We start from the raw sequence: 12,902 nt of genomic DNA on the forward strand, positions 1-12,902 counted from the left end.
TGAGCATAAAGCCCTGAGTACTGCTGGTGTAGCCCAAAGAACAAAAACAAAATAAAATTGCTAGACACTGGCAGTCAGGGACACACAATCCTTAAATAATAACAAAATAAGGATTTGCTTTGGGGATGGATTGAACTCAATTTGATAAGGACTGAAAATAGTCCAGAGGAGAGATAGTACATCAAGGTGCTGGCCTTGCACAGCTCTATTTTATTCAATGACCAGCATCACATATGGTCCTTCTAGCTGGGCCTGATGCTGAGTCCCAAGTACTTCAGATATAGGGCTTCCCACCTCCCAGTAAAAGATTAAGACTGAAGTATGAGTGAATCTCAGTGGAAATAGTTCCTCTGGAGTCTGTTTATCTTATTTAAGTAATCAAGAGGAAAATTAAAAGATGAAAGAGGGCCCAAAGAGACAGTACAGCAGTCAGAGCACTAACCTTGCACATGGTTGGCCTAGGGTCAATCCGAGTATGCCATATGGTCCCTAGAATCCACTAGGAGTGACCCTTGAGCACAGAACCAGCAATAAGCTAAGAGCACAGCCTAGTAAACAGAGATATGAAAGAACATGCATAGACATGCAAACAAGTAGCTGCCAGTCCTGAATCCCAGAATTGGACACATGTACTTACCCAACACCCACCAACAACTGTGGGGGGCCTGACCTGAGAAACAACCTTTTGGGAAGCAGAGCCTGTGAGCCCCTCCTTTGTTTCCAGGGGTCTCGCTCCCAGCTACCCACTTAGGAAGGATCTTAGCACATTCATTTCTAGGAACATACCCACCTGGCCTGTCAACATTGTCCTCAGTTGAGCCTAGTTCCTTCCCCCCATGTTCGTTCTCGCCTAAGAAAGCATTTGTTTGTGTGTTTGCAGACCCCAGCCCACCTTACATCCCCTAGCCTGCCTCCAGGTCCTGGTCACAGCCTGGCCTTACCCAATGCCTGTGCTCCCAGTGGCAGCTCCGTGATTCCATGATAGAGTCTCACTACTCTTAGCATCTCATCTCTTCTGCCTGCCTACCCGGAATCCTGCAGCCAAGTAAACAACGCCGCGCTTTTATGTCTTCAGCCTTGTTTGTTTGTTATTTGGTTTAGGAGACACATCAAGAGCTTCACTCCCAGCTGTACCTCAGGGCCAATTTGGTGCCAGGGATGGAGCCCGGGACTTCTACCTGCAAAGCATGCTCAGGCCCTAGGAACCGTGTCCCCCGTGGCACTATGACATGGGACATAGATTACTATAATGTTTTCCTGTGTGATGTGAGGACTTGATAAAATTTAGCACATGAATGAATGAATGAATAGGAACTGAGAAGGGGCTGCCCAGAAAGGTTTGTCTCTAGAGGTCGCTGTCAGGGGCCACCACAGTTAATATAAACATCACTGATTTGCCCAGGGGACAGTGAGTCAAGTGCCCCCCGCAGCATACCCCCTGGCCGCTCCCCCACCTTCTGTCTCTCCAGCCAAAGGTGAGTGGGTGATGCTGGCGGATTTGGGGGGACAGCCTACCCTATGACTCAACCCTGAACCCCCACCCCCACAGGGTTCCAGGCACACAGCTGAGGAACCCTGAGGCTGAATCATCAGGGCCTTGGTGCCAGCGGGCGGCACCTTGGCTGGAGAGTTTGTCCGGAAGAGCTCACCCTCTCTGGGTCCTTCCAGGAAGAGATTGGGCACGTGCCCGCTGCCTCTGCCAGTTCTGCCTTCTGCCAGCTCAGAGCTGCGGTCAGTAGAGCTCGCACAAGAGCCAGATGAGGATGCTCGGGAGACTGGGCAGGAAGGAGGGAGGAGAGAGAAACAGCAGAGGATAGGGCACTTGCCTTGCTGCCAAGCCAACCTGGGTTTAGTCCTGACATTGTATATGATACCCAATAGTCCCTGAGTACAGAGCCAGGAGTTAAACCCTGAGCACTGGTGGATGTGGCACAAACAATAATGATGATGACAATGACGATGAGACAACAAGGATGATGCTAGTAGAAGCCTTAGAGATAGCACAGTAGACAGGGCATTTGCCTTGCACACGGCCTAGCCTGGATTTGGATCCTTGATCCACTACATCCCATATGGTTCCCCAAGTCTGTCAGGAGTGATTTCAGAAACCAAAGGCAAAGGAGAAAGAGAGGAGGAAAATTAGTTCAAGGAGGAGCACACAGGCCTACCTTGAGCTCTGGGTTCCCAAGTTCCAGCCCTAGCACCACATAGTCTCCTGTGCCCCTCTCGGCATAACCCAAATGGTCCCCAGCACTGTCAGATGCAGCCCCAGTAAGCCCCAAACTACCAGTTTGAGCACTGCTGCTCTTCCCTGGTCAAATGTCCCTAGGAGGGACTCCTGTTTAAAAAATAGGGGTTTGTATTACATGTGGCTGGCCCAGATTTGTTCCTCAGCACCTCCATAGGGTTCTCTAAACCCTGCTAAGAGTGGTCCCTGAGCACAGATTCAGAAGTAAGCCCTGAGATCTGCTGGTTATAACCCAAAAATACAAAACAAAACTAACAGTGGTCGCACAGGGGATTGTGTGCTTACCCTGCAAAAAGCCAACTCAAGTTCGATCCCCAGAAGCACCCTGATCACAGAACAAGGAGTAAGATCTGAATCCTATTGGGTGTTATACCAATCCTTCCCAAAATAAAATGTTAAGAGGAGGAAGAATTTCCTTCTTCCTAATTCTCTGGTCTCCTGCCTCCCTCCTAAAATCATCCATTCACCCTTCTTCTTTCCTTAAACATCTCTTTATTGAGCACTTACTGCATGCAAGGGCTGTGCTAAGCATTGGATATGGAAGTCATGATCAAATGGGAGAAACAGACACATAGATGTGAGCATAGAACAGCCCAATTATAGGTCAAACTCAGAATAATCAGGAAAAACTGGTGGTTCAAAGGGACATTCTCAGTGATGTTTCTGAGCTGGCAACATAATCAAATATGTGAGAAGGAGCCTATCACAAAAGGAACAAGTAAGAAGAATATTCCAGAAAAGACAACACATTCAAAAGTCTAGAGAAAAGAGTGTGCAGTTTGGGAAGGGTTAGAAAGTCTGAGTGCAGGAAAACCTGAGATGAGTTGAGAGAGGCCCCCACCCTGGGTTTCCTCCTCTATGCTTTCACAGTCTGTTCCTGCAGCTTGATACATTGCCTTATAAATGTTTTCCCATTTTATGATGTTTACAGAGCAAGGACATGTGTGAGGCTACCATGACCACGGGCCCTCTGGGTTGCATTTAAAGATTGAGATAATAGACATCACATATTGAGTTTAGTTCCCAGCACATAGCTAGCACATGATAATAAAAAAAAGGGGGAAGGATAGGAGTTGGTTGGAGCAATAGCATAGCATGTAGGGTCCTTGCCTTGCATATAGTTAACCTGGGTTTAATTTCAGCACTCCAAGTGGTTCCCCAGCATTGCTAGAAGTGACCCCTAAGCATAGGATTAATCCTATGCATCACCAAATGTGGCCCAAAATACCAAATAAAAATAACTTTTTATTTTATTTATTGCTAGAGCAATAACACAACAAGGAGGGCATTTGCCTTGCATGTGGTCAACCGACCCAGGTTCAATCCTCAGTATCCCATATGATCTCCTGAGAACTGCCAGGCATGATTCCTGAGTGCAGAGCCAGGTGTAATACCAGAGCACTGCTGGGAGTAACCAAAGAACAAAAAATAAAATAAAATAACTTTTAAATAGGTAAAAATATTTTGAAACTCTATATAATGCCAACCTCATACCCACCTGGTTTATGTTTGGCCAATTAAAGGAGAAGACAAGAGTAGTGGGCAGAAGAGCTTATGTTGTACCTAGTGAGATCCTAGCTTCTACCCTAAGAGAGAAGAGTGGCTTAATGCATTTTCCTGGGGTTGGGTAGATAGTACCATGTATAGGCCCCTGACTTGGATTTATTCTCTAGCTCCAAGCATTGTAGGACATGGTCTTGGTTTTCCCCAGAATTGCAGATCTCCAAGCAGAACCTACCACATCTTCAGGTCCCAGAATCAAACCCCAACAGGGCTGGCCAAGCATCCCAGGACTGGCACTGCTTAAGAAGCCTTCCCCAAATAAGAAAATAAAAAAAAAAAATAAGTCAATCTATCTTTCTGGGTCCTAGAGAAGTTCAGTAGCTCTCCTATTTGGGACCTCACAGTGTAGAGAAACAGCACCCATTGCTGGCTTGTGCAGGTCCCACAGCTAAAGCATGCAGTTTTGATCCCCTGAACCCTTCAGCCAAGGAGTATGATACCCGCCATCCATCATTACAGCAAAAACAGAAGGAAAGAAAGGGGGTTCCTTTTCCTTTTCATGGCCATTACAATGATAAATCGAGGAGATCGGCCACGTGGCAAAGAGCCCTTTCCACTGTGGTAACCCCAATACAGGTGCAGGTCTGCAGCCATTCCAGGGTACTCCACACTGATCTCACTAATCCCTTCATTGACGTGTGTGTGTGTGTGTGTGTGTGTGTGTGTGTGTGTGTGTGTCCACGAATGGACAGTGAACTTGACCTTGATGGAGACTGTGCCTTGTCACCGGTTCTCCAATATTTGAGACTCTTCTGCCGAGGACAATTGTGAACCCTGAGCCTCCTCTCTCTTCCTAGACTGCCTTTGCACAAGAAAGTGGCTCTGCTGGGTCAATGCGAATAGATTTGATCTTTAAAGAGCTTCTTGTGCTTTCCCTATTTCTACAGAATGTGCTGGGACTGGTCCCTGGAGAATAGGGTTGAAGCAGGGATGTGGCAGAGGGTTTGAGAAATGGGACAGAAAAGACAAAGTGTGGGAGTCATGGGGCTGACAACCTCATAGTCTGAGAGCCCCAACTGTCCTGTATATTCAGTATTTACTGTTAGAACCTAGAGCCATTAGAAGAGCAAAGTCTTTGGTCAATTGCCTAACTACCTTAGTCTGACTGGAAGGCCTCAGTATACAAACATCCTTATAATGGGTTTATCTCAAGGGAGGTTTCCTAGGCGAAAATGAACAAAAATGAAGCAGACATAGAGTTACACACACAGACCGAGGTTCTCCAGCATCAAGTTCTTGTTATCAGCCTTATCTGCCTTTCTCCTGATTCTGTTTCAATTTATGGTTCCCAACATATCATCTAAAATCTCAGTTGGGAGATAGGACAGGGATTAAGTCAGTTTAAACGCCTTGCACTTGGCTGACTCAGGTTCAATCTCCAGCATAGCATATGGTCCCCTGAACTCTACCCAGAGTGATTCCTGAGCACAGAACCAAGAGGAAGCTCTGAGTACTTCTGGGTGCTGCCCAAAACCTCTCCCACTAATACCAAAAATAAAGGCTCATTTGGTCTGTTGGAAATCCTGCCCACAAGCATTTCTTAGAACTAAGTTTACATGAGAGGCCTACAGGCTTTTCAACAGGGAGGTTGCTCCAGATGTTTCTGTTCTTTTCTCTGGGTAGACTGCCAAAAATCATAGCAAGAGGCCCATAGTCCCACACATCTGTGTCCAGATACCCCAAAGCAGCACAGTCATATTTCAATATTTATGAGAAACCCTGCAATGTTTGACCTGTGCTGGACACTGGGTAATGGTGAGCCACATGACTTCATTGTCTCAACCTTGGCACTCAACTGGGCACTATCCACGGTGGTGCTCCCTGGCAAAGCTCTGAATAGTGAAGATTAGGTGGACAGACCGTAAGTGTGATGATGTCATCTTAAACCCTATAGTGTGGGACTTTGTTCAGTGCCCAACAAACACCAAAGACTATAAGTAATCATTGTGATTCAAAAAAATAGGGAAAAAAATCCATGCATTGTCTGGTCCAGTTGCTAAGCTGTATGATGTAAATATTTATGAAGCTGTTTCACTCTCACTTCTCGGTCAGTGAACCCACTCACCATTTCCTTTGGCATAGGAAGGTGGTACAGTCATTCCTGAGGGAAGTGCCATGAATCCAAAGTTTGGTAACTTCTCCACAAGGTTTACTACACACACACACACACACACACACACACACACACACACACACACACACACACACACACACACACACTGCCAACCTGATGTCCATAATCAGGTCATGCACAGCCCAGACCTGCTCCAGCCTTGAAAATCCAGGACCTGTAAGGCTGGTGAACCCCACTGTTCCTTCTTACTCCCTTGAGTTTGTTTCTGTTTAGCAAAAAAAAAAAAATCCTCTACTCATGAATCAGGGGTAGAGTTTGTTTTTTCCCTAAGTCAAAGTATCCTGAATCTCCAACCCCTGATGGCTGACCATTCCCAGAAAGACAACTGCTCCCAAGTGATGCTTATTATTCTTGGAAAATCATCTCTCAGTTTTTAGCTTGTTTGTAAATATTCTGGGTCAGTAAAGTGCCTCATGTAGTCGTGGAGGGGAGCAAAAACAATTGAGGGCCTAGAGAGCTAGTCCAGGGAGTAGAGTACTTTCCTTGCACATGCCCAAGTCAGATTTGATCTCCAACATCCTGTCTGGTCTCCTGAGTCCCACCAGGAGTGATTAAACACAGAGCCAGGAGGGAGTCCTGAGCACCACTGGGTGTGGCTCAAAGCAATAAAATGAAATTAAATGAAATAAACAACATCATTTGAACAGTCACACCAGGATGGAGCAGGCTCCAGAGTGGGCCTTCTATAGGCACTTGATGTTATCAGACTCTGGGGCCATTCATCCACAGGGACAACACAGGCAGCAGGACAATCTTCCCAGAGTGCAGTGACCCCCTGCACCACAGGCCTTCAGATGCCTGGTGGCTGATGCTGGAGAGTTTGGAAAATGACCTTCCATTCCAAGCTGGGGCTCTGAAAAGGGGACCTCCACGGTGACAGCCTCTGAGAAGATCAGCTCTGGATCCTATCTGCCTGTACCAGCTGCTAGTTTTCAGGGCACATGTTTGCATATGCACACAATCACACGCATGCATTTGTGCACACATGCTTGTGCTCACAATCATGCACACGCAGACATGCATGTAAACACATGCACACACATGCAAGCAGGAAAGCTATGCTGATACCTGCAGGGAGAAAAATGTTCGGTGCTGAATTGGTGTAGGTGAGGGAAGAAGGGAGGAAAGACAACTGGAGAAAGAGCATAAAGAAGGCCAGGGTGAGTCCTGAGTTGCACTCCTGGCTCTCACAGATGGGCTTTGGGTCCTGAACCAGGAGAGACGTTTGGTTTCTGCCTCTGCTGCAGCAATCCTGCTATCCCACTGTTTTTGCCCCACCCCCACCCCTAGGAAAGCTCCAGGGTGCTTTGCAAATTGGGATAGAACTGGGGGAAGGGGGAGCATCATCATGGAGGGACAAGGTCAGAAGTCAGACCTTGAAGGGAGGCAAGAAGGGCTAGTAGAGATTGTGTAGGCTGGAGGGCCTTCCCCCAGGGCTGTCCAGCATCTATTAACCCTCAAGGGACTCCTCTAGTGTACAAACCCTGTGCAGTGGGTAAGGGATGGCCAAGGGGGCAGCTGCCATGACCCCTGGGATCCAGCTGAGATTGCCATAACTAGGCTTTCCTGGGGCCTGGCCCTGACCCTGCACTGCCATATTCCTGTCCTCATTTCAGGGAGCTTGTGTGAGTATCTGACCTGGCCACTGCCTTCCACCTCAGCTCACTGAGGTACAAACTTACACATATATACCACGTACACATATCACATGCATGTCGTATGCTACATGGTGCATAGTACATGTAGCACATGAGAGTGCATGCATATTGTTTATGAATATACACCACAACATAGTACGCATATCACATTCCTACATATACATACCACATACCACATACACTAAACACACATACCCTCACATAGACACATGGCACATATTCATATACACACAAACATACATGTTCCACACAGCACATGCTACATATACCAGATACAGACATATAAGAATCTGTACATCATAGCACACACAGGCATACCATATTTACACATCTACATACTGTGCTTTCCTGACTTTTCCCTGAACCATGTCACACCTTGTTAGACACCTCAGAGCTGCTGTGGCACCTTCTCTGACATAAAGTGGCTCCTGTCTGGTTTTCTTGAGGCTCCTCCAAAGCCTTCAGCTAAAACTTTAGCCCCTAATGGAGCCCTGCAGGCCCTCCTAGGGCTATCCCATCAGCCAGTCAGAGCCATTTCCTTCATTTCCTTCCCTGTTGTGCCCTTCTTGGCAATTCTCCAGTGAACACCCATCTGTCTTGGTATGTCTCTTAAAATGAGAGATCACCCCTCAAATGCTCAGGAGCTGCTCCTAGTTCTGCACTCAGAAGTGCCTGGGAATCACGTAGGGTGGGACCAAGGTGCAGAGCTTAGACTCTCTGGACCTCATGAATGCCCATATGAAATTTTCTCCACTCCACACAGAACCTAGGCTCTGCAGACTCCTGTCAGCCCCACTAGACAGCCCTTCTTTTCAGTAGTTTGGAGCAAAGGATGAGTGTCCTGTGTCCCGGGCGAGGCAGGCGATATCAAGACCACTTCATGGAGTCTAGGTGACCTTGGCTTGGTATATGTTGGCTGGTGTTGCTCACCCCCTGCTCCTCCCACACAGATCAAGGTGGAAAATCAGCATGACTTCCTGGACATCACCAGCATCGTGGCCATGGCCAAGACCTATGCCACCACCGAGGCCTTCATTGACTCCAAGTATGACATCCGCATCCAGAAAATTGGATCCAACTACAAGGCCTACATGTGAGTGGGCAGGCAAGGGCTGGGAGGAAGGTAGGAAGATAGGAGTAAAGAGGTCAGGTGGTACATCCAGCCCCCATTATCTCCACTCCAGAGCAGTGACCCTGCTGGCATCAGATCCCCCTCCTCTCATTCAGTCCCCTGAGGTTTGATGTTCTGCCTTGCTAGTTCCAGGGCAAAAATCCATCATCTGATTGAGGGCTTGGGACACTTGCATGTTTGCTGGAACTTTTCTTATATACAGGTTCTAGGTCATTGGTGAAAACCATTGAGGATGATTTCCCAGTAGCAAGCATTCTCATCTGAGGTTTCCTTTAAGTGAGTGAATAAAAATCATGGATAATCCCAAACTTTAAAAAACAAACAAAGCCATTCAACTATCCATTTCAGAAAGATTGGGATGGATGTAAAGTAGCCTAGAGAATGTGAGTAGCCATCAGAAAGAGCCAATGTCCACGGCTCTTGGACACTGAATCTAATCATTTCCGGGGCTTCCCTCCAAATTGAGAAGCCCTAGAGTCCATCCACCATTAGTCACATACTTATTATAATTATATATTATAATCAAGATGAGCAGAACTGTTCCCCAGTGGAGATCGAGGAATGACTGAAGGAAAAGGAATGAGTCCAACCACAGACACCCTGGGGAGAGAGAATGAGTCAGGCCTCAGCTGTGGTCACAGGGGTAAGTGGATCAATCCAAAATAGAAGGACCATCTCTGCACCCAAGCCTGTACAACTTTCACTGAGAACTCTTGCTGTGAAGTCCATGTGAGATAGTGACATATGACCCAACCTACCAGTGCCCAGCTGCCAAGCACAGAGAGCCTGGGAGTATGCATGGCACCATGTTTGAAGCACTTGAGGTAAACACTGGGCCATGGAAGATTCCTCCATGTGCTTCTGTGGGGAAGAACTTGTGCTTTGGGTCAAGGTCAACTTAACCACAGTCCACAGGCCAAAGCAACAGGCCCTGATACCCATAAATAGAGATTTCTTGTCCACAGAAGCACACATTCCTATGCGTATTATCTGGGACTGCTGATGTCCCATCTGGATGTTTGCTGTCCATGGGAGTCATTTGTTTTAGGCTTTGATAGCCGCTACTGGAGAAGCTGCAAGCAGGTGACCTCTAAGGAAATATTCTTAGGACAGGAAGCAAGTACCTCCCAAGGAATACTTCCACCAGGACTCACATGTCCTCAGAGTGACTAACTCACCTTCTCCAGGCCTGCTGTGAGATCAGGAGCATTCCAGCGTATTCCTAAGACTCTTCCTCCACAACCAGCTGCCAGGCCATTTGCCAGGACTCCCCACTGTTAGAGTCCCCACTTTGACATTGATACCACCTTGTCCCACATTCCTTCCTGCAGGATTACCTCATTGCTGCATTCTTTAGGCGGTGCCTCTCTGGCCTGACAGTTCCAATTTGTCACTGGTTACAGCCTTTCCTGGACACAGGGCTGGCCCACATCCAAGGGCTAAGGTTCGTGGCAGGCCTCAGTGGAGCCCTGCCTCTCTACCCGAACCACTCGCACCACACGCCCACCTCTCAGACCACTCTCTGCCTTGACCTCAGGCCTTTGTGCTGGTTGCTACCAGGCTGTCATCGTTTCTAAGGCCTCTCAGCAACAGAGCTAGGAAATGTGTGTGTATCTTAACCTGCTTACCCAATCATGTCTATATTTATCTGCCCATATCCAAAGTTAAGTAGGGTTCATATTAATGTCTCAGATTCCATCAAGTAGTACATGATTAATGGGAGACTTCTCATTCTTACTTGCCACCCAACAAGGAATATTTGAACTTCCAAGTCCATCACCATTTCCTTAGTTTTCTGTCCCGGGGGACTTTGTTTCCAAATCCATTTCCCTGAACCTCTGCTTCAATTTCTCCTCCCATGCCTGGATGCTGTGCACTGAGATTTGTGCATTGTCCTATGAGCTGTGCTGTTGAGGGAAAGAGAAAGGAACCCAGAAGATGACACAGTGGTTTAAAACACCTGTCTGGGCTGTGCAAGTTCAGACCTCCAGACCTTCAGACCTTCTGTCCCTGTAGAGTCACAGGGACAGAAACCTATAGGGGTTCATGGGCCCAGGGACACACTTGGTTAAGCACCATCCAGAGCTCAAGAGTAGCTTCTATTCACTCAGGACCTCACTACCACTACCACTCAGCACACTGCATTGGCACAAGAAGTCAAAAGATTCTTTCATGCCCTCCACATTTTCTCCTACACTCCACAGCTGTCTCCTATTTGGTCAATCAGCTTCTTTCCTAAATCCAGAACAGTCTTTGCCATAAAGACCTGGTTCAAGGCTCAAGTGTCCGGGATAATGTAGTTTGATGATGGCAGCCAGTAAGTGGGAAAGATGGTTATGAATGATACCTGGTTCTGATAAGATCCAAAAAATTAATTGTCTATTCCTGAAGTCTTGAGGTCAATGTTTCATTCACTGACATGCCGATAGAAGTCAGGTCTCAGCATCACTATCTCTTGGAAGGAGAAAGAGGCAGCTATGTTCTTATTGCTCCAGACAGTGGGGAAAGAAAGCTTTATTGACCCTTGAGGCAAAATAATAGTAACACCCATTATGCTAGACTATATATGGAATGGTTTCCTCTGACCCACAAAGTACCTATAAGCACTAGACTATGTTTATTCCCATCTTACACAGGAGCAAAGAAAAACTCAGGGATGTAGTCCATGGTAGCCCAGTGAGAAGTTTTCTAGCTAAAAAATGTTGGTGTCAATATTCAACCTTAGATTTTTAGGAGTCAGGGCAGTTCAACCCCACTCAACCTCCCTTATAGTCTCAAAAATCACCTGCCAGAGCCATGTGAAGTGACGTTGTTTCCAAATCCATTTCCCTGAACCTCTGCTTCAATTTCTCCTCCCATGGCTGGATGCTGTGCACTGAGACTTGCACATTGTCCTATGGGCTGTGCTGTTGAGGGAAAGAGAAAGGAACCCAGAATATGACACAGTGGTTTAAAACACCTATCTGGGCTGTGCAAGTTCAGACCTCCAGACCACCATATGTACTGAGGGGCCCCTGACAGTCCCTTGATCTGGCATTGCCCAACAAGAGAAAGAAAATGAAAGGAAAGAAGGGGATCACCACTGAATCCAGAAACTCATATCTATGTCTACCACATAAAATGCCCCCAAGTCTATCAGACTAAATTGAGTTATCCAGATTTAATGGAGCTGAACTGAACTGACATGAAGTTTATCAATGTCTCTGTACCCACAGTGGCTACAGAGCCTGCTGACTTTCGTCTCTTTTCCATGTCTCAGCTCCATTCTAAGATAAATAAAAGGCCCCCTTTTTGAGAGACCCTATGGCAGCAGCTCCTAGCCCCAGTTCACTCTTCAGCTTTGATCACAGAAAACTCCCCTCAGTCACTCTACAGAGTCTGCTTGTGTGTTGCTAACATGTCCACGGAGTTTGTCTATATCTTTCTCTTACTAGTCAGTCCCTTACCTAGAAGGTAGCTACTGAGTTCCTATGGCATATCAAGTACTACATATCAAGTACTCAGTGTTCCCCTTCCCTCAGGTGATGGGGACCCTCCAGGCAGCCTGAATGCTTAGCAGCAGATGGGCTGCTAGAAAGGGGGCTGTTTTTTCAGGGTAGGGGGAGGCTGTCAGGTGTCACATGCCATGAAACTGACTAGACATGGAGGACTCAGTGTGGCAAAGATGGTGGCAAAGATCAGAAGGGGCCAAGAGAGGACCATGAGTGAAGGCACCACCAAAGAAAAGTGCATGTGGGGAGCTCAAACAGGGAGACCAGAGAAACACCAGACTTGAGGCTTGCCTGCTAGCCCCTGAGAAAAGAAATCATGTGATTGTATAGACCCTCTTCCTTCCATTCAGTTCTCAAAACATTCTGAATGCATTAGCATCCTACTACCCTGATTGTCCTTTTCAAAACCAGGAGATCGAGTTTTTTAGTGGGTTTGGGTTTTATTTGGGGGGAGATAGGGAAGATAGATAACAGTTTTATCTTATGAGATGGGAACATTTTATTTTTACTGTAATGTTTTCTTTTCAGCGGTCACTTAGAAAAAGATGAAGAGGAGCCAATAAACAAATTGGGTTTGGGCATAAAAAAATGTAAGGATGATAAGGCTAAAGACAGGACACCCTAAAAGGGCACACTGTACTAGCTGCCACCTATCTAAACCAGAACTTTCTAGCAA

The 12,902-nt window shown here is 46.8% G+C and overlaps 1 protein-coding gene across 1 annotated transcript in view; it reads left to right on the forward strand.

Moving 5' to 3' along the window:
* Positions 1–12,902, forward strand: part of LOC126022064 (synapsin-3-like) — a 51,618-nt gene that overhangs the window by 26,581 nt on the left and 12,135 nt on the right. The window contains exon 2 of the mRNA XM_049782929.1: positions 8,554–8,696. Within this exon, the coding sequence (XP_049638886.1) occupies positions 8,554–8,696 (143 nt within the window). The remainder of the gene's footprint in view (positions 1–8,553; positions 8,697–12,902) is intronic.

The sequence above is a fragment of the Suncus etruscus genome, chromosome 11, assembly GCF_024139225.1.
Source record: "Suncus etruscus isolate mSunEtr1 chromosome 11, mSunEtr1.pri.cur, whole genome shotgun sequence".
Lineage (NCBI taxonomy): Eukaryota > Metazoa > Chordata > Mammalia > Eulipotyphla > Soricidae > Suncus > Suncus etruscus.